Raw genomic sequence first — 23561 nt, forward strand, 5'->3', positions numbered from 1 at the left:
GGTGGTGGCTCTATCCAGAAGTAAATCAGCAGCTCAACTAACTGCCACAAGTTTGGACTAAATTACCAACAGCTGAACCACCGATGCTAAATTTAGAAATGACTGCCACCTTGTCTCACTCTTTCCCTGCTCGTAGTGTGGAGTAATTACTGTGTCCTGGTCTATGCTGTCTAAGCTTCCATTGCCACCAGTTTCCTCTGGGACTACCACGCTAAGCCAGGTTTTTTCCTGCTCCTGTAAGTGTCTTTCAAGGGAGATTATACTAAGCTGGCTAACAGACCTCAGCAGGAAGGGACGACGACGACGACAATCAATTCTGGAACGGGTTGAACCGGGACCAGCTGGGCAGGCTGCATCTGCATGACCCCAGACATCACCGGCAGTCAGAATCTACTAAATCCCCCCCCACCCTGCGCTTAGTCACATTCAGCTCATTCATAAGTTAGCCTCAGATAATCTCTGCTGACACACCTGACAGTCATGGCCCCAAAAAAAAAAAAGGCAGCATGTGGGCCCTGTGCTACCGGAAACGGGGACTAAATACTTTGATACTAATGAGCCTGTTATGTTTTTTAAATTTTTCTGGCTAAATCTATGCAGACTGACACCCAGACACTCTTCTGCTTTACACAGTAAATTAGGAACATTACAAGATTTTGCAGCTTCTTTTTGCTTTTGATTTGTACCACTCAGAGCATGAGACAAAACCAAAGGCATGATCTATTAACATGGATAAGCAATTACACAGAGAAGACTATAATATATTTAGCTCTCTAATTCTTCCTGTTTCACAGTTTACAAACCACATTTTGACCAGGCATTCTGAAAACAAGATATGAAAATGCTCAGGTGGTTGTTGCTTCACTGCACATACATTTAAATTGTTAGTTGGATATTTCTGAGTTAGCATCTGAAACAAAAAGTCAATGTCTGAGTCCAACATTACAACTGAACAAAATGTCCAGTAACAGGACTCAGAGTTCAGATCGTCATTGGGCCCAGTTATTTGCCCTCTCGCCCTCCCCCCCTCCGGCTCCTCCTGCATGACGTCTGATCCTTTAGCCTATCTGTGTGTCAGAGCAGCAGGTGTAATCTCAGCCTGCCTGCTGGCGTCACCTGCGCTATAATCCCCTTAGTCACCATACACACACACACACAGGCACATGCATTCACATTCAGGCTGTCAGTTATGATCACAGCAAATTTACTGTACTACTCTGGTTTTTAAGGATTTTTGTACCAGACAAATGAAAGCTGTACGGTTTTGAATCTTATCTTGTTCGCTGTGCGTCCTAACAGGCTGAAACTGTTTGGAAATCTCTTTAATTCACCTCTATGCAGAGATCAATGGAAGGAAATGCAGATCAAAAACAGACATCTATAATAAGATAAAGCATTTAATTTATCCTTGTAAACAATAAACTCTTTTACATCAAATAAATATGAGTTCTGAAATTATGTACATATTACCAAAACTGAGAAAAGCTGAAAATGCAAGTTCAATTTTTGCCAACCTTATTAAAAATGTTGTTGACTTAAAAAAGAAGTGGATTGTGAAAACAGGAAGCTCATGGCATAGTCAGATATGTTCACAGTTTCCACTGCTAAAAAAAAGATTATGTAAAAGCATGCTGTCCATTAAACAGTTTTTGCTTCATTTAGTTGTGTGAAAATAGAACTACAGTATGACTAGTGAACCTTTTAACATGCAAAACAAATACTGCACTGAGAGCCTTCTGTTTTTCAACTTGGTATGAAGCTGCATGCAGCTTCTTCCAACTCAAGCTTTTGGTGAGGTTTAACAAACATAAATACATATTTTAAAGGTGTCCTGTGGAATATTATTGTAAACAAACAAAACAAAAAGTTTTGTTTACATGAAATGTTTCAGACTAAAACAATTTGTGTATTTTTGAAGTACAAATAAGTACAACGTAGTTCCCTCCATACAAAACATCTGCAAAGCCATTTAAAAAAATGGTTTATATACATGCTAGTTTTACATAGTTGGTTCATTATTAGGCTTCTGTGTGTCTCAGGTGCATACATCTGTGTACAGTACTTGTATTTGTGCACAAAACCAACTTAATGGGTACTAATTGGTACCAATTAAAAATAAATACTTGGCTCCATTGCACTACAAGTGGTCAAAAACTCCACAGGACACTTTAAATATGGTCTAATTTGAAAATAGTGAACTTATCCTTTTAAAGAAAGTGCAACAGACATTAAAATAATGTTAATTGTAGTCTTTGTTTCTTTTTTAAATCTGTTGTCTGGGTCCTTCAGACACATTCAGCCCTAAAAGATGAAAAAATAAATATATAAATTCTATGTATGCCCAAAGTGTAACATACTTAGTTTCAAAAAGTAATTTCAAGTAGTAATATAACATTTTTAAATAGCATATCATATATAGAAAAATATTGTGATTCAACATTTTACGTGGATGAATATTTACAGATTTAATAATCTAAATCACACTTGAAATACAGAAGAACTGTAATAGCAGTTCAACTATGATTATTTGTTGGGAGGTATGAAGACCAAGTGTCAAACAGCTCAGTGACTGCTAGAGAACACTGAAAGCAGAACCTGGTGAACCTGAACTACTAGTGTAATAGCACCACTAAAATTATCTTTTTTGACTATCATTCAGGGAAACAGAATGTTTCTGCCACTGAACATATTTTTATACATAAAAAATATAAAAGGGTAAACAGGGCCTGTAGCAGGAGGCATGCTCAAAGCAAACATCCCTTTAACTTACTTTAAGTAAAGGATCAACTTTATTCAAGCATTTTGTTTTGTTGGAAACCTCTGGAGACTGGTCCAATCAAGGCTATGTGTATGTGATCTGTTGATGTGTAGTCTCAACACAACGGTCCAGGGCCTCTTTTAGCTCCATTAACTGCATCCCTCCAACTCTCAGCTTCTCCCTATGAACACACATAATGAGATACATGAGATACAAACGGAATAAAAAGACAGACAGAGAGAAGGAAGAGAAACGTTCAGTGTGCCCCTTGTATCAAACATCATATAGAAAACCTGCACATCAAAAAACACCATATCAAAATATGAGTCTCATACTCATACTTTAATCAGGGTTCCCATGGTCATGGAAAACCAAGAAAAGTCATAGAATTTCACATTTTCATTTTCCAGGCCTAGAAAAGTCATACAATTTTGTGTTTGAAAAGTGATTGCACCCTTAGTGTTCAAGGGTCAAATCTGACTTGTGTTTGAATTAATAAACAGAAAAAAATTTGATCTATAACCATAATATATGTGTACTTATTTTAATGATTTATTTACCTTAGACCACATTATTGCTCACAATGAACAGAACAGAGAAGACTAACGCTGAACAAAATCATTCCCAAAATAACTGTTGTATTTTCTTATACATTAAAAATGATGTCTGTTGTGTTATAGAGGGGGAAATGCCATATGACATAATGCGTATACTTTTCTATGGAAAAAGGTGAAAAGTGTTTGGTATATAAGCTTTAATTCTATAAACAACACTTTACTTTGATCAAAATGTGTTTTATTGTATTCAGTTCTTGTGGAGCATGTAATCTGAAAATTTGAAAACAAAAATATATGTTTATCTAAACTTGAAAATAGGTCAAATCTGACCTGGACATAACAGGATGGTTAATTTTGTGCCTGTAATGAAATTATTTAAAGGTTATGAACGGTCATGGATATAACATTTTGGGTCTTTGAGAAGTCATGGAAACGTTTTGAAGTTTTGTCTGTGGAAATGTGTGGGGAGCCTGTTTAATTTAAATCTACTGATGGGCTTTAATAGAAACAAGGACCAAAAGGCTGGTTGGAAAGGAAATACAAGCTGATATTTGAACATCAAATTAGAAAATAACTACTTTTTTGCTGTGAGGCTGAAGGCATTTGTATGTTCATCTGTCTTTAGGTGCAATGGCAGGTGGAAAAGTTTCTTGTGCTGATAAGAGATCCTCTAATTAACAAGAACACTACTGGCGGTTATTTGACTGGATGTTAGTATGTACTTTTACATGGTCAGCTCATGTTAGCTGGACTAGAAGATGGGAAGTCTATGCATCAGCAGTATTGCAGATTTTAGGAAAATGATCTGGCTGGGCCCCAGAAACAGGTGTAGCATTCTGTTCAAAATACCCCTTGGGGAAATACTTTACATGCTAGCATCACTACATAGACCGGTCCCTCAACCACTGTGAATCATCATCATACCCTGTCTTTTTGAATGCTCTGTTTGCTGCTTATGATGATCCGAGCTTGAATTAAACCATGTATAGAGACAGAATTCCTGATTTGATTCATCTCGCATTATCACTGGACAAGCCAAATGCCCAGAAAGCACTAAAAGTAAATATACTGTCTCCTCTCCAGGTGACAGCAGCTACATATGACAGTGTGGCCCAGCATTGCATAAGTTTTATTATTTGATATTTTCTGCTAACATATTTAAGGTTTTAGCAAAGGCCAAAATCCTGTAGGCTGGGCTTCTGTTTAACACCCCGAAGAATCCATTTATATCAAATGTTTCACATCTTAAAAAGTTTCCAAGTTTTAAACACAAGTTTTCCAAGTCTGTCCTAAAACACCAGTCAGATTTCAGCCTATCCTTTAAGTTTACTTCACTTGTATTATCTGGATGAACTCAGATGACGCTACAGGCATGTGGATCATGTTCAGCACAGAATGTCCGTAACAGACAAAAGAGCTTGTGTGTGTGTGTGTGTGTGTGTGTGTGTGTGTGTGTGTGTGTGTGTGTGTGTGTGCGTGTGTTTGTGTGTGTTGCAGTTTCCAGAGTTCATAAGTGTCAATTCCAACTATGCATACACATTTCCCTCCAGCTGAATTACATTTTTCTGATTACAACACCACACTTTTCCACGTAGTTACAAATGCACAACTGAAAGAAACACACAACAAGTGTTCACCATGAGCACAAACGCACACACAAACACACACAAATTGGCTGCTACAGTCTTGGCAACGGCTACTTAGCGGCGGAGACACTGAGGGAGCTTGTTGCTTGTTTGTTTCCTCCTCTGCTTTGTTTCCATTCAATCGTTACGTAACCACTGGGAGGAGAGAATGAGGAAATAAAAAGACCAGAATTTTCCTGGCTGTTGACGCCTCCTCCTCCTTTCACCCTACAACTATCCATCCGCTTCCACTTCTTCATCCAAGTGTGAAGCTGTGTGTTTTCATAACCTGTGTGGAAACAGCAGGTTGTTTCACCGACTTTTCACTCTTGCCAGGTTTCATGGCTACTCTCAGGATGTGTTGGTCTGGATTAGCATTCCAACATGCTCCGCAGACAGAGAGGTTGTGTGAAAGGCTTCCTGTCAACGTGTTTACACGGACGAGTACGGACTCATTAGTGTGACACGCGGGTCACGTCAAAATGCAGCTCTGAACGCAGTCACACAAAAGTCGGAGTCACTGACCCAGATCGACAATGTATACACAAAGAGGGAGAGCTGTGCTGCTGCTTTCTGTGTTGAGTTACATAACAGCATATATGTGTTTGACAGGTAATTAATGGATATCCCCAGGAGACGGTAATGATTTGCACTGCATTGAACACAGAACCACATGATATGCAGCGATGACATAACTGATTAATGTTCTCAGCTCCCAGTATGTTGTTAAGTGTAACAGGAAGTCCACAATTGGACTCAGACAGATCATCTCCATGGCAACCAACGTTTGTTCTTCACAGTCGACTGTTCAAAATCGGTTTGAAGAAGAAAAAGAACAGTGGACTGAAATGTTCAGGAAGATTCTCATTTACGGAATATTATTGATTGGCTATCTGGGAATGTTCACACTAGTTTATTTATTTTTTAGCTGGACTTACACAAGCCTTGAAATTTCCTCTTTATACTTTCCTTGACGTACTGCCAAAAAGCACAAGCAAATATTAACAGCGTGTCCCTTTCTGTCACTGCACATGTTGCGCACTAACTGTGCTGTGATGGCGTTTGTGTAGAACTCTTACAGCAAACCTTGATAATATGGTTTACATAAAACTACGTCTTCTCTAAAAGTCAGTTGTTATATTTGTTGTTAATTCAAATTTCACTTGGAAAGTAAAACATTGACCTTTCTGAGTGTGACTAAGCCTTGCATGGAGGCTAATGAAGAAATGCCAGTAAATGATATCAGAGTGGCACTGGGCTCGCCTGTAAAAGGTTTGACAAACAAAGGCATGCAATGTGGTTTGATGCAGTCCAATTAGTACACGATGAAATATTATTATACGCCAGTAAAATAATGGTCTAGTAAAAAGCTTTTCTATTCTTTCCATCTGTTTGAAAATGGCTCTATTCAATTCTTCATTTAATTGTTGGAAAATAAAAAGGGCTGAACTAGTGAGAAACAAAGCAGTTTCTCTTCAGTGTAGCTTTTGAATATAACGAGCAAAAATTAAAATAATGGAAGACCTTAGGCTTTCTTTTTGATGCAACTATGAAATAGCAGGACAGCGTTTTCCCTCTGATCGGTTTAAGTCATATAAAACCAAAGTGTAAATATTATGACATAAGATAATACCAAAGGGGCGACCGCTAAGGATCAGGAGCTTGTTTGTCTGAGCCAATGGATTACATAAGAAATGATACGCAAGTTAAACACTCGTGTTAACTTGTATTCACATACTGTACATCAGTGCTGCCTGGACAGCTGATGCGTTTGTTCTCACCTATCAGCTGATGCAACCAACAGCTGAACTGTGACTCATTAAAAGTCATTTGTCAACTGCAAAATCAGGCTTGTGTGTTTGTACACAGCACATTGTGTGAATATGGAGATATCTGTACACATGCACGTGTTGCTGACACTGAAAGAAGTATGAAGAAAGAGACTCTAATAGAACCAGGGCTGCTAATATTTAAATAAGTCTTGGATCTGAAAGTCTACTAGAAGAAGAAACACAGAAACATGAAAACAACTTGCTTTGTTGCTTTTCCTCCCACTCTCTTAAAGATACAGTGAAATTAAGATGGCATCCAGAAAAGGGATTATGCAAACATACAAGTACATGCTTGTCATTCTTGACAAAAACTGCAATCCAGTTAGTGTGAAATATAATACTATAATCCTTCCTAAACACAGTATATCTTTGCCTCTGTATGTTTAGAACCAGCTAAAAACTAGAAGAAACATGAATATAAATGAAATAAACATCTAAAAGACAGACCATTAAAGACACTGATGAGGCTTGTGAGGTTTTGAAATGTTCCTGTTCTTTACAGGTTGTTGTGTAACTGGTAATTCTACAGTTTGTAAAATGAAGAATCTCATATTAGAAATATGATATTGGTCACTTTTTCATTTGTTTATTTTTAAACCAACAGGTCTTATCATAAAAAAAAGAAATCATTTTTAATCTGCCATTTGTAAAATCCTGAATCTCCGGAAGTCCGGCAGATTATCTGCTATTGAGGCGCGTTTGTACTGAAAGCTGCCCGTCAATGACTGTTAATGGTCCTGAAAAGGCCCCCCTGAGGCTTTATATAACTCATGACATCATACCGCCACTGTGTGCACAGATATCAAATATTTAACACCAGGGATAATGCACTCGCTAAGTAAAGGCTTAGATCACTTCTCAGTGAACGTAACAAATGAAACATTTACAAACACAGTCAGCTTAACTACGTTACTCAGCGGTGATCCTTTGTAACAAAAGCTGCTGATGCGACTGCCAAGAGCCCGAAAATCTCTTCCACGAAGTGACACAGCAGATGTTGTCTTTAATATCAAATAAACCTTTGCTTCCATTTGCTTTATTATTCCAAGAAATAATGTAAATCTGTAAAATGTAGTTAAGTATTTATTTGGTCTGATGATCAAACGTCTCCACAATAAGAGCTGGAACGATGGACTTTGTGTTTCTGTTTGTTACTGATGCCTGCGTTCTGGTGCATCATATTCTGGTTCAATGTAAGTGACAACGTAGTTAACATAGCAGATGAATGTCCCCAGAAAGTAAAACCACACAATATTAAAAAGGTGATAAATAGAAGAACACAGTCAAAAATAATCAGGATTAGGAGGATAACCGTGTATTTTTATGTGTTGTTAAAATTCAGTCTAAAGACAGGAAAGATAATCTCAAAGAAGGTCTGCATGTAAAGCCTGTGTTACATGAGAGACATGAGAGGGCAGAGGTCATTTAGTAGTCCTATATTCAGCCATTCAGGTAACACTGCTGCAGATAAATCCCTCCTCCTTCCATAAGATACTTACGCAATTTATATATAACGAGATAACAGACAAAGGTTTAAATAAGCTACATAGATAAGCTAAGAGAGATGACATCAACAGAAGCTGAGTCAAGAGACTTTAACTCAGCTCAGCTCAGTACGGTAGATAAGTCAACATTTAATTTATGTTACAAGAGTTGATAGCTGTCTCTTTAAAATCAATGTTTAATCTCTAATCTTCAAACAAAGTCAGTTGGTTAAACAAGTAACTCTAGTTCACACTGCCCCTACAAAAATGACTCTCAATGCAGAACCAGCATTCATTTTTGTCCATGCAGCAGGGCGATTATGTTTCAACAGCTAAGAAGAATGACTGATAACTGCTTCAGGTAACTACGTGTAGGCATTAAAATTCCCTTTATGTGCCAGCCTGGTCATTACTGTACCGTGCCTAGTAAATTATATACAAGTATAAAGATCTATTGTGCGTTTCTTAAAGACATATGCTATAAATGAGTGTGGGAGTTGTTTGGAGTTGTTGGCATGGCCACCATCATTGTTAGAGCTCTTCTGGTGAAATTCATGGGGAGGGTTTAAATGATGGAGCAACAGTTCTGAGACTGAAAAAACATAGCACTTCTACCTGCCTAGGCATGCTGCAACAAAGAGCGCGAGAAATCTGAGATCCTGTGAATGTTTGATTTGGCAACTGAACAGAAGCAGGCTGTTGTTAAAGGCATATACATCAAACTCAGTATATTCATTCATCTCAGTAAACCTTATTTTAATATGTTTAGCCTCTATAAGAAAATGAGAATGTAATAGGTTTGTCCTGAATATTATCTATTATCATATTACCCAATATTGCTAAGATTCAAGTGTCAAGTAAATCCAAAAATCCCTTGAAAGGACGAAGGTCATAATGTGACAGCAAAATCATATGCTCTATAATATGCACAGATATAGTATACTGTATATGGCATTTTATGTGTGTGTGTGTGTGTGTGTGTGTGTGTTTTACCTGTAGTCTTGTTGTGAGAAACAATCAAGTAGGTCTTTGGCTGCAAATCGGGAATCCAAATCAACAATCTGAAACGCAACACAAGAGCTGAGCAAAAACAAAATAACTTTAATTGTATGCATTTTTTTTTTTAAACCAATATTTGTGAAAAGGCACCAACCTTATTAGACTGGATGATATCAAGCAGTGTCTGCACTTCCTCCAAACCAGGAGCTGAGGACAAGACACTGGGATCAACCCCCCCAAAAAAAAGAAAAAAGAAAAAGGAATTATTAGAGATGACCTCTCTTCCAGGTGAAGCTTGAAAAGTTGTTTGACATTTTAATAAGGACCTCAGTACAGCTCGGGCCAATCCATTCTTTCACCTTTATTTGTAAGAACCTTTCATTCAGTAAATATAAACTCAATGTCATTTTATTCTCCTGAGAGTAAAAGCATTTTTAGTGTAAGTGTACTTTATGCAACATAGAAATTTGTTGAATTTCTTCCTATACTGCCACCCTTTCCACCCTCTTCAAGATTCGATTCCTTTCTTTCTTTAAAATCTTTTAAAGAAAGTGAAAATCACCCCCATCTCCCTGGCAGTAAAAGGAATGAAGAATGAAGAATGGAGAATGGTAAATTAAGCAGAGTCGTGAATTATCCATATCCAGTGATGTGATCGCAGAATGAGAAAAATGAGCGAGAGGGAAACGGAGGGAGATAGCCAGTATGAGTCATAGCTCTGCTCCAACACGCGAAAATGAGTCTGGCTGTCTCCTAGGCAACTGTACTTGAGCAGCCCAATACACACATGCATGTGCATGGAATAGTGCGCGTGCATGAAGAAGCACACACACAAAGTATACACAGTGAGCCCACATTCCTGCAGAGAAGAGATGAAGGTAGCATGGTACAAAAAAGCTGATTCTAAAACAGTCGCAGCTGGAAAGATGTGTAACACATCTGCCACGTTCATAATGTGCTAATGCAATAGTGACACAAACGCATACGCCCAGTAGCTGCAACCTTGGGAGAAAAACAGGATCTGAAACATATCAGATTTTGAAAGAGGACAAAGTTGCGGCAGAACTTGTCAACGAGTTACAAAGATTACAAGTTACAAAATCACACAAAGACCCACTTAAGAAGCTGCTGGTGCTCCATCACATGACAGTCATTACAGATAAACATCCTGACACTGAAAGACTCATAACAATACATTTCAATCAAATCAAAACACATTCATGAAATTACAAACCATCAGGTGATAAAGTACCAACATATTGAGCATTCTTTATGGCACAAACAACAAACAGGAGGCCTCTGAGAAGGAAGTGGTGATAAGGTGCACTTGTTGTGATATACAGCACATACATAGTGTCTTATGATCTGAAAGGTCTGTTTTGTCCGGTTTAAAGCGATTGAGCTCAGAACACGCTGTACAACAGAAAAACAATTTCCCTTTGTCTTATCTACACATACACTCGTCTTATAGCTACTACATTATTGTTCAAGTACTTGTAAACATTTGTATGTGGTTGTACAGGATCTCCGCCCTGCCGTACATCCTGTGTAAGCAACAGAGTACAGATTCAGGGGGAACCACATCTGACTGAGAGATAACACAACAAAGCGGCAGCAGAGGCTTAACACAGGAAATAAAATATGTCAAGATGTACCATCATGAGTATTTTGATCAATTATTAACCACAGCAGGATGACACGGGGATGATCATAAGCTGACATTTCAAACAGACTGTCTTGGTTGATGTACTGAAGTGTCCTGCTTTAACTAACAGAGAGAAACTTTATTCAAAATTGCAGTTTGAATATATCACGTCTTGAAATGATTCATATAAGAGGTTGTTTGTCATGTGTGACAGCATATCACAATCAAAGAAAAAATATAATATTGTCACCTAATGTCAAAATCTATCTCTCTCTATCTATACTGGTTTTGAGAGTAGGAGTTCAGAGTTCAGAGACAGCTGGATGAAAGCTGGATGAAAGCTGGATGAAAGCTGGATGAAGGATGTCAGCAGACACTTTTCCCTTTGGGTGGCAGGAGTTTATAGTTACCTGCCCTCAAAGAGACCCAAATGTCACAATGAATTCCACCAAAGATAATAATAAGCTGACTCTGACTGGACATTATATTTTCTTGCTGTTTTGTTTATATGTACAGTAGCGGTGAAGTTTGAACACACAAAGAGAGAAAATTCAACTTTTTACCCTCCCGAAAGACAGACCCTGCTGGGAGAAGATAACAAGATTTTGTTCAATGTAACAGACTTTTTACTTTCCTTTTCTCTTTTCCTTTATGTCATTTTGAAATTGAAAGAGACTTAAATTGTTTTGTGTAATATTAAGTCAACTGAAAAAGCTCAGGATTACAGGATGGTTTTCTGCACATGCCGTGACAGCTATCCGAGTCATCACCAAGTGAAAGGGAAGTTGGAAGAAGGATGTGACTGCATACAATTGATGTCAGCTTGAGAAACGCCATGATATCATCAAGTTAATGAAGAGAAGTTAATAGAGCATATAATCCATAAAGTGCTCCACTGATATGTCATCTTGCAATGCAACACTATCTATTCTTTATTGAATTACTTCAAATCTGTAAGTCTGGTGTGAAATGTTAAAAAGTTTGAATATTTTCAGAAGCCAGTTCAGGCACAAGGGAAAGCTGGTGGGCGGTGAAGATGTAACTTCACATATTTCTTTACGAAAGCTCAGTGAGAAACTAAACAATGCTACGGTTCTACACTGTTTGTTGCGTAATGGGAGAGATGATAAGTTAGAAGGTCAAACAGATTACAGCCTGAACAACAGTGCAAACCAAACAAAGCCTGAGAGTTATAAGAACATACATTGCAGACACCTACATAACAAGGGCAAGGTAAGGAGGTGGTTGGTAAAGGACAGGACAAGGACAGTTTAAAGCAGCTTCGTAAAGAGACTGCCTGTTGAAACATAATGTGAGACACACCTGTGAGAGCACGAGGAAGGTTAAGTCAGAGGGTTGGAAGTTGTGTGGAGATTGGAGATTGAGATGGAGGGTGTTCACAAAGAAGCAACAGTGACCTAACAACACATAGATTCCTGCTTTGACTCCCTCTCCAGTCATTTTCTTATGTTTTAAGACCCAGACTCTATAAACACAAACTATGACAATAATTGACTAAATACAGAATAAAATTGACCTACCGGACATAGTGGCTAAGAGGTAAGCACATTTGTTTAGAGTGGGAGCAGTGACATGAGTGGGATGAGATACCTGCTGAAGGCTTGGAGCAGCTGTGACACCATGGAGGACAGTTTTTGCAAACAGGCCACGGCATCCTGTGGTGGTGGAGGACCTCCTGCTGGTTGAGCAGTCTGCATGGCGTGAGGGTCAAAGCCCAGAGCTTTGAACACTTCAAAACTGGAACATGACAGAAAAAAATGACCTCAGGGGTCAGTGGAATAGAGAAAACTAAACGTGTTGTTTTATTTATACAAGTTCATTCATGTAACCATTTATTGTTGTTTTAAATGACATTTTCTCCCCATTTTGCTCCCTACTCTTTATTACCAGCACATTTTTCAGCTTTCCTTATTCACCATAAATTATGCATTAGCATGAAACAACAGCTTTTGGATGTGTGTGCTCTGCTCCTTTAAAAAAAAAAAAAAAACCCTGGACAGTTTTCAGTGAAAATCAGCAACAACACACAATTATTTTTACAGTATCTGCAGTATAATCTTGAAGCCTGTAAGTGGAAGCTGCACACTGCATCCATCAAAAATCCATTACACTCACCTTATTTGACAGACATTAGACCAGATGTTCTCAAACAGGGCCCACACTTCCTGGTGAGAGAACTGAGTGGACGTGGATTGTTTTTCTTCATCTTCATCATTCATGACAACATCACATGTAGATCCTCCCTACGCAGACAGATGTAGCCATTATTCAAATTGAAAAACATCAAATAAAAGGTCATGTTTAATAATAAAAACATCCTGTAGTCTTAGATATTGTTGTTTTGGGATTCATTATAAGAGTGACCAGAGGTGGGATAAAAAAAGTGAATGAAGTACACTCGCACACCTGAGGTTGTAGCTTATGGAAAATGTTGTCCATTCTGGAGAGGGCACTGGGAACATGGCTTGAACGTTTTTCAAATGCTTCAACAAGCTCCTTAGCTTCTTGGAGGGCGGCTAACGTAGAGCTACAGTCCACTGATTTACCTGAGAGAATATAGAAGATACAAACAGCATGTAAAAGATAAGGGACCAAGATAGGTAAATGCACACAGACGCACATAAAGGTAGATTTAATACTGGCACTGTGCAAGCACTCAGTTGCCAGTTTAGGTAAAACTAATGCTTTTTTTTTGGACTGGGGCAGACAAAAATAAACACCTGAGTATAATGCAATTCAATTTAAAAGCATTACCAACTATAGGCATTAACAATTAACATAATGTTGAATTAGAGCCTCTCTAAAACAGTTTAAAAAAATAATAATTACGACCTTACTGAAGGTTAAGGTTTTTCTGCAGGGCTGTTGTATTGACTGCATTAGGTTTAGCTGAATGTATTTAATCACACATAAATAGCAGACATATGAAAATGAGGTAGTAGGAGGAGGATGTTTTGTCTGTGTAAGCTTGTGAGAAAGACTGTGAGACACTCTGGCTGACAACAGACCTGCTCAAACTAGATGTATGTGTGTCTCATGTAGAACTTTCTAGACCAGTGAAACCTGTACAGAACATGCACGACTTACGCTGAAACATGTGCATGCATCTGCATGCCAAGTATGCAACACCTCAACATGTTGCATAATGCACACGCAGCTTTTGCAATAGGGTTGAAAGGATATTTTATGGACTTGCATTCATTGTTTCCTTTAACCTTAACTATATCAGCTGCATACCTATCTATAACCCTTAACCTAACAAAACTGAACACTAGCACTTCAGTTCAGCTTTTCTCACTTTTTAGTGGGCTGTGAAGTGCCTGTCCTCACAAGTATAGCTACAGCTGGCTCTACACACACTAACAGTCTGCTCAGTGGAGACCAGAAAATCGCATGCAGTACTTTTCCACTCCTAGATTTGTACTTAGCCTCACATACAGTTTATCCCTCCTTCCTCCTCCTCTTGCTCAGCCTACTCTAGCTGTCCTGGCACAGAGCCAGGCTGCGTGGGACCAAGCAATCGAAAAATCATTCTTGTGAACCAAGGACACACAGAAAAAGGGCAAAACTCCATTGTTTTAGCTATTAACATTCCTGGATGGATTAAAAAACATTGTGCCACTGGTGCAGCAGTCAGCCCCACAAAGATGGACAGAGAGAGAATAAGAGGCTGACACACACACACACAGGCACACACTCAGCACTGTAAGCGTAATGTAATTAGATCCAGTGATAAGATCCAGAGAAAGAAGTGCTGCAGAGGGCGACTCAGCATCTTTCTGACACACATTTGAGTGTCCTGTTTTAGCAGATGACCTAATTATGCATGTAGTTCTGTAGGGTTCTAGCGCAGTGCGGGGCAGACTATGCCATACCCCACTGGAGCAGGACTTTTATGTGGGGGATGACTCATTATCTCATCACCACTGTCCGGTGAAACATAAATCATTTTTGGATACAGTTCTGGGACATTTGATGATCTCATTTATCAGTTGTGTGATTTTTCATATCATTTCAGTTTATAGCCTTGAAACTGTTACAGTAGAACAAAGAATATATTCACATTTAGAGACATAACGGAGCTCAGTTTGGCCATTTTCAGTACTGGATTTTTATGCTTTTCATATCTCAAGTTTGTTATTGTCTTTCAAAATCTACTGATCGCATTCAAAGGAAGATTAAAATCAGCTGATAGAAAACTGGCAGCAAATGTTGTCATCTGCAGTGTATGATGATATCAAGCCTTTCCAAATCCCAGCAACAGAGAAATAAATAAATAAAACATTGCATGAGGTTAACATATTGAGAGCTTTCGGGTGATGCACACATCTGTAAATAAATAAATGAATAAATAAAATATGTTATGTTGGTTACATTTCTGACCTCTAGTAGTGCTAGAGGTCAGGTTGCTTGCAAGAAAACTGCACAAGGCATATTTAAAGGTGAAGTGTATAGAATGTAATGGCATCTGGCAGGACAGATTTGACAAGTATGTTTTAATTACTGCATAATCACCTGATATAATAAATGTTGATGCCACTAAATCCAGAACACTGGTCAGTCATGGTTGCTACAATATTTCTGACACAACCCCAAACATTATTATGGACATTTTTAACCAAGTAGAGTCCAAACTCTGCTTATGTGGAGAACCCCGCCCACAACTTTTTTAATATATGTGTGCATTAGAAGACATAATGAAACAGATGTTAGCACTACCACCTACATACCTGAGCTGAAGAAGTTGATGAGATTTAAAACAGTTTCTAGCATTTTCCGTGGGACAATGAACCCAAAGACAGCTATCCAGTGTTTTTTCAAACACTGCAGGACATCTTGCAGATTCCAGGGTGGTTTTACATAAAGTATCTGGTAAAAGAAAAAAAAAAAAACCCAAATACCATCAAAGACTTTCATAAAAAATGCAGTGTTCAAACTGAAAATCATTCTGGCCCATCTGACCCACCTTCTAGAAATTTCCATTCAAAGCACACACAAATCTGATCTACAGTAAGATGTCTGAGCAGATCTCACTGATTCCCACATTTATAATATCATGTTGAGATGAAACCTCAATGAATACCACGCATTAGTCATCAACACTTCATATTAAAATATAGCCTTTATGTGTATGTATGAGATTATGTGAAATTCCACAACACAATTTTACCTCTTGCCAGAGGTCTTCGTACGCAGCCTTCATCTCCACCTCTAGCACATCGGACAGCACCTCCCGGAGGCAATCTTCTAGCTCAGAAACACATGTGCTCAAGTCCCTTTTCTTCCTCTCTTCATCCCCTTCACTGAGTGGCTTTCTATCTGTGATCAGTAACATAAATGTATATGAGAAGAGGCACAAGATGCAGGAGTATAGGCATGTACTGTACGTGCAGCAGGAGCACATGAATGCAATATACACTCTCTGCATTATGGTAGTGGTTTCATTAAAAATGTATCTTTCAGCATCTGTGATACTAACTGTATACAGAGTAGGTGAAGTTTTCATCTAATTTTCTTCAAGATTTTTTTTTGTTGTTAAAATTGTTTACAAATGCAGAGAAGCTCTCACCCAAATGTAATATGGATGGAATTGATGTGAAGCAGAGAAAAACAGGAAAATAGGAAGTTGTGGGTGGAAAGTACACTGATGGTATGTGCTGTTAATTATTGCAACGTGATGGAGTACGCCAAGCAATTTCCTGTTTTGCATGAAGAACACATTCATCCCTGGCTCACCTTTCTGTGTGGCTCCTACAGAAAGGCTTGTTCTCTCTTGACTGTGTGCCTGCACTGGTATGAAACTCCTGCTCGGCATTGGTGATGGGACCTGGGAGCTGATGTGAGGCGGCGTGGGAATCGGACTGTTTTTAGAGTAGGGAGGGTCAAGTCTCGATCCCCCAACCTCTGCCTCCAGGTCATTCTTGCTGTGGGCCTTCACCCCACTCAAGAGAGCTTTACTGCACAGGTTTTTATCATTACTAGAGATGAAAAAGGGTTAGAAATACTTTTTAATCAGGAGTGTCTAAATAGAAAACACACACACAGTTAACATTTAAGGAATGTGAAAACAAGGTATAATGTGTTGATTAGTGAGCTTTGGAGGTGCTGGTAGGTGAATTTGGTTATCTTTGGACTTTGGTGCTAACTGTTTCTCCCCCATTTCCATTATTGATGCAAAGCTACACTAACTGACTGGTGACTGTAGCTTCATGTTTAGCGCTCAACTATTCATTAAACATAATCCAATCACATCCCTTTTGCAGCAACCACGAGGTTTGGTGACTAACACTAAATCCAAGCCAAGTCCCTGTATAACACCTATCCAATGTCTGACAATTGATTTTTCCTTTGATTTAGCTAACGTATCAATAACAGACTGTGAAAATAAAGGCAGACAGAGAAATAGGTCAAAAGGAAAAATAATGTAAAACAATACAAAGGCAACACCTATTGTGGGCAAGAAAAAAAAAAGCCTAAACTCAGAATCCCTTGTTCAGCACATCTATTCTTACCAAATTACTCTGCCTGGCCCTCTCTTTCTCTCATCCCAACTGGAACTATCTGGCTGAAGCCACTCACAGTCACATGCATGTGCATTATTTGCAGAGGACACACACTCTGCAGCAGCAGCAGTATAACGAAGGGGGAGGGGGAACTCACGTGCATAGGATGAGTGCACACTCTGGGTACAGACTCTGGTATTGCAGGCAGCACTGCAGCACTCGGTCATCATTATTCTCAGTATTCAGACCATCTGGGGACAAGGAGATACAGACAGAAAGACTAAATGACAGGAGTGACAGAAAGGAACGTGACATTCCATTAAAGCGCATAAGGGTATGTTTAATTCATGACTCTAAAAGCACATGGTAAGTGCTTTATTCAGTGTATGACACAGCACATCAGGTCCTTTTCTATTTTATAGACAAGAAGGAAGATACAAAGTTGGAGAACACAAAATGGAGAGTTCTTTTCCAAGAGATACAATAAATTAGAAATCGGAAGCAATATCTTGTTTCTCCTTTATTTCACATCTTACTGAAGAGATCCTACTACCACTCTTGGAAAATTCATATCTGATCAATATTAAATACAGCTAAGAAGTGGGTTACCTTAGGCATGGCTGCTAACCTGCCCTTGAGATGCACACCATGCATACGAAGATGAACTATGGAGAGCACAGCATAGTGCTAGTGCCACCCAGTGGCTGTAAAGTGAACAGTCAACCATTTACTAATAAATAGCTTGACAGGCACATCTCTGCCATTTCTGGATCCATATACACTGTTCTTTAAAGAAGAGACAAAATCAGCTCACTAATGGACTACAAAAACATGGCTTTGATAGGAAAATAAATCATGTAAATTCATCTTCATATAATATTTTAGAGGCCAATGACCAGGCTCAGATGTTGTATTTTTAACTAAAAATGGTAACACATTTTTACTATGCATCAGAAATGCAGATATTTTCCTTAAATCAGCACTCACTGCTACTCTGGGTGGCCTGCTGCATTGACTGTCCCCAGAGGTAAGGATCCCGGCTCTTCAGAGAATTGTAAATGTATGAGATGGCGGGACAGGCCAGGTGAGCCACAGAATCTTTCAGGCCTCGACCCTTTTTTAGTGAATCCAGCTCCTGAAGCACCACCCAGGGGATCAGGACAACAGGGAAGCCCAGGGCTACGAAAACAGTAAAATAAGAGAGAATGGTATGATAACTCCATATTTCATAAATGCTCACATGGTTTTCACTCCACCATCCTGCTCAACAACAAGAAGATTAACATTAAGTATAAAAATCATTTTAACCACCTCCAAGACCGTGAGATCTCATCTTTTTCACATAATCCAGATGACTAAGGAGAATGTTGGTGTCCAAAATGAGGATTAGGGCTTGCTGAAGGGGTTGTTTGCCTGTAAAAAGACACGTTCATGTTAGATTAATTGCTTATTGTTGGTTATCAAAATTAACAGGTGAATTAAGTATATTGTTTGCAAAATACATTTATTTTACTTGTAATAATGGTTATTATGTGGGATGAAAGGAGCAGGCAGACCATTAGCTGGGACTTAACCATTCATATAGCATTCATCAACAGTAGATTCACTGTCAGCTGTGTATTTCTGGGGTTAGTTGGCTTTTGTGGATTACTTGTTTTTTTTTTCAAATGTCACAACTTGTATGATGTGGATCCATTTGACTAAAAGTATAATGTCATGCATGTTAACAGTTCATAAAGACTGAAATGATGCAATGCTTAACATGACACTTTTTTTTCTTTTTTTACATTTTCTATGGGTCTCTTTGATATTAAAATCATATTTCATTCTCAACTTTTCCAGAATGGGTGGGGTCCCTGGTTTATTTTTGGTGACCTGAAACCTGAAACCATATAAATGATCTCTTCATTTTGTTGCCTGTACCAACTCAACAAATTATACCTTATTAATTAATACTTCAAATTAACATTTTGAACTTAACTTATAGTCCTCCATGTAATAAATTGAGATCGTATTTCACAAAAATCTGCTATTTGACTTTTCAGTTCAGATTTATCACCTTCCAGGAAAAACAAAAAACTCACATAGTGTTTCTGTAGCTCCCTCCTCAGGGGGGTCTATGTCCATACAGCTGAGTTCACCATAGCTCTGCATTACATCAAGCTCCAATCTCTTCTCAGAGCGAGCAAGGTGAAGCTCTTCAACCAATTGCTTCTGCAGACCAACAACATTTTAAAACAAACAAAAAGCAACAACAACAACAAAACAACTAAGCAGTTAGCCATTTTAACCACTGCATGACTAGATTTCTGTCATGTAAAAAAGAAGAAAGGAAAATAACTCATGACAACTAAGACTCAGTTCAGTTCAGAGCATCTTACCTGGTCATAACATGGCGCAGTGTCTGTATTACTCGTAGTTGGGAGTTGGCCTGACCAAGATGGCCTCGTATCTTGCTCTTCACTTGGAAAAATAGGAGTAACATCCAAACTGTGAACCTGTTTGACAGTTTCCTGCTTGGATTTGTTCACTGAGGCCACAGAGTTTGAAAGCTCAGTCCCATGTCTGATATTTCTGCTTGTTGAAACAGCATCACTACTTTCAACTCTGCTATCAACTGGTAGTGACTTTAATATTTTTGGTATCTTAAATTTCAGAGGCAGACGTGATGTGAAAGAACACATTTGCTGCTGGGTGCATGATGATTTAGCTGTCTCATGGGACCCTGATGTGGCCTTCTCTGGGATTGAGGTAACATTCTTTAACACGTTTGAGCTCCTCTCTGAGGTAGTGTACTTGGCTGAGGTGGAAGACTGCTTTTTGGTAGTAGCAGAAGGAGTTTTTGCTTCTAAATAAAGGCTATTTTTGTCATTTAAATCCTTTTCTTCATGCCCCTGGCCCATTTTCTTGACCAGCTCCTTTCTCTCCTTCCTTTGAGAGTCCACGCAGACAGAGGAGGTCTTGTTTGATTCCCTGGATTTGATAGTGTTGCTGTGTTTACCAGTTCTTGGTGGTTCCTCTTCTTTGCACTTCTTTTTCAGTGCATTCTGCCTCTGTTCCTTTTGTTCAGAGGAAACCAAACTGGGACTCATTAGCAGCTTTTTTAATCTTGATGGACTCCTGTGGGAAGACTTTTCATTAGAGCTGCCTGTAGAGGTCCTTTCTTGCCTCTGAGGAACTGTACCTGTACTGCCGATGCTCAGGGATATGGATGTGCTCCTTCGCACAGTTTTACTCCCACTGGCAATTGTACATTTCCCTGAAATATCACGCTTTGCTTTACCAGAATAATTATCTCCATAAAATGGCACAGAGATATGTTTTGATTTTGAGCATTCCCCTCCCTTAGTAACAGGTTTCTGGTCTGTTGCTTGCGTTTTTGGCAGTCTGTAGACAGCCTTTTTGATCTGACGGGTGCTTTGGGAATCCTCTTTAACAGTATGAGAAGCACGATCTTTGTGTTTTGTTGCAGAGCTGCATTGGGAATCCTCTTTAACAGTATGAGAAGCACGATCTTTGTGTTTTGTTGCAGAGCTGCATCGGGAATCCTCTTTAACAGTATGAGAAGCACGATCTTTGTGTTTTGTTGCAGAGCTGCATGTGGAAGACGACAAAGAATATGACAGTCAGAGATACAGTAGTAAAAAAAAACCCATCAATTTGAGTGGGTGGTACTCAATGAAGCGATAATCTTACTAATCATTACTGTAATTGATTTTAAAGGTCAAATATATTGTATCCAACCTCTCCCGGCTATATTCATGTTTCTTCCTCTTGTCACGCTTATAATGTCTGGTTACATCTTGTTCTTCATGTGCCTGCAATAATGGAAAATAAACATTAAATCTTGTGTAAGCTGGGTAGTAGATCCTGACATGAAGATATATACAGCTAGACAATATAAATATGACCACTGTCAGAGACCAAATCATTTATACCATGGTGGCTCTCCCTTTTAAAATTTCCAGTTGTAGTATTTTATTTTGTAAGCAATGCTGCAAATGAATGAACAGGACTGTTTAATATCGACACTAGATTTTTGCCTCAGCAGCCGAAAACAGAAATTCCTGCCTGGTTATCATTTCTCAATTTAGATTCATGAAAATGAATGCTATTAATATATACATTTATATCACGTTACATAACTTTATACAGAGTATAGAGGGTTATAACCACATTGCATTCCTAGAAACAACAGCTTTGAATGTACTTTCCTCACCTTCTCATCTTCTTCACTGGAGGATGAAGACGACTTCTTGCGCCTCCTCTTTTTTGACTTTTTTGACATTTTCCTATGGATGTCATTTAAAAAAGAGCACACATTAATCTTCAGCTACTATGCACAATATGTTTGTCTTTATCTATACCTAAACATCTCTTGATAAGGGGAATAAGGTAAGAAGTAAGTAGAGACCACAATATATTAAAAACACAAGTCTATAGATGTGTTATTGTTAATACCGTAAGCAAGCTGTCTTTTTTACTATCTCGGACGTTCTTGTATATTAATTAACTGGAAAGAAGCAGCTATAGTAGGAATAAATGTGTAATTGCCAGAGTAGTAAATCCTCCTGTGTCATCGACCACCTGTTTTCCAAAACATCCGCTAAGTTTCCGCCTCGTGTTGTTGTTCTTTGGATTTAAATGACAACTACAAGCATTAGTGCCACCTACTGGCCTGGAGGCGGAGTGCACTGGCATGACAAGAAAAGATAAACTAATTTCTCACTGTTATCTAGCATATTGTCACGTTTTATTGCTGATTATATTTATCCTCACTTTAATTTTGAAAAGATCGATTGTTTGGTATGGAAGGACATTTCTGCCAATGTGATGAAAAAAAGTAAGCCATTATAATGAGAACATTTTTCAAAATAATGACTTAGTATCTCAACATAACTACTTAGTAACTCAAATGAAAGACTTAATATCTCAAAATAATGACTTAGTATCTCAAAATAATGACAAACTATCTCACAATAATGACTTAGTAACTCAAAATAATGAGAAACTATCTTAAAATAATGACTTAGTAACTCAAAATAATGAGAAACTATCTTAAAATAATGACTTAAGATCTCTTAAGTCATTATTTTGATAGTTTCTCATTAAATTGACTTACAGGATCTTTTTTTGTCATCACATTTGCTGAGATGGGCTTCAATGGTCGGGCTTGACTGAAATCACTGCTCTCAGTATTATTCAGTTAATTTTCTTATCATTGTGACCACATTTTATATTATTCACAAATCATAATTCTTCAGCAAAAAGCTTAGCTGATTGTCCATATTAAACTTTCTTCCATATCTTGAGTGTATAAACCAAAAAATCCAAACATCAGGTGCTCTTAAATTTTTTGGCATTTTGAATTGCCTTGTTGTTGAAAGATGCTATAAAATAAACCTGGCTTGCCTGGACAAATAAACAGTCGTAGATATACATAAAAGAGTAGACAGAGCAGCGTTATTCGAGTATCAGCCTGAGTTGGTTACCTTGATCTCTTTACACAAACATACACAGTCAGAACTTGATCTATAAAACTGCATGTGTTGATTGTGTATTAAACACAGTAAGCAATTTCCACAAAGGTTAAGGTCAAGGTATAGGAAACTCCTTTAACCCTCACATAATGTTCATATACCGACTCATAATTAGTCTCCACACCAATTCACATTCATAAATTCCCCATCAGTCATTAATAAATGTTTCATTATTCTTATAGGAAAAACAAGACATTCACGATCTCTATTTTATGATCTAGGAGAACATTTTATAGAATATGAAGAATACAACATGTTTGAATGCTGATTTTTGAATTTTTTCTTAATAAACACAGGGCAAAATTGTGCATTTTGTACATTTACATATATACTGTGGGTGACATTAGGAAAAGTCTGACTAAAAGAAATGTGTATATGGTGTCCCTTAATAGACCCTTAATAGTATGTAAGGGTTAAAAGAAGAAAATCCAAAATCTCACTGATTCCATTTATATGTGAACATTTTCTGGGTTGTTTAGTCCTCCATGACTGTAAACTGAATGTCTTTGGGGTTTGGACTGCTGGTCAGGACAAAACAAGACATTTTGAGGATGTCACCTTTGGGAAACCATTTCATGACATTTTATAGACCAAACA

The 23561-nt window shown here is 38.2% G+C and overlaps 1 protein-coding gene across 1 annotated transcript; it reads right to left on the bottom strand.

Moving 5' to 3' along the window:
- Window positions 1–2673: 2673 nt before the first annotated feature.
- On the bottom strand, window positions 2674–22006 carry swt1 (SWT1 RNA endoribonuclease homolog). The gene is made up of 17 exons (XM_053322606.1): window positions 21886–22006; window positions 21644–21716; window positions 21169–21242; window positions 19806–21018; window positions 19509–19638; window positions 18736–18837; window positions 18412–18603; window positions 17582–17675; window positions 16658–16899; window positions 16092–16240; window positions 15652–15790; window positions 13328–13467; window positions 13037–13164; window positions 12512–12658; window positions 9410–9476; window positions 9250–9317; window positions 2674–2939 (listed from the first exon to the last, which is right to left on the bottom strand). The coding sequence occupies exons 2-17, from the start codon at window positions 21710–21712 to the stop codon at window positions 2843–2845; spliced, it is 3051 nt and encodes a 1016-aa protein (XP_053178581.1). The 5' UTR covers window positions 21713–21716; window positions 21886–22006; the 3' UTR covers window positions 2674–2842.
- Between the last annotated feature and the right edge of the window lie 1555 nt (window positions 22007–23561).

This window comes from Scomber japonicus, chromosome 7 (genome assembly GCF_027409825.1).
Source record: "Scomber japonicus isolate fScoJap1 chromosome 7, fScoJap1.pri, whole genome shotgun sequence".
In the NCBI taxonomy this organism is placed as follows: domain Eukaryota; kingdom Metazoa; phylum Chordata; class Actinopteri; order Scombriformes; family Scombridae; genus Scomber; species Scomber japonicus.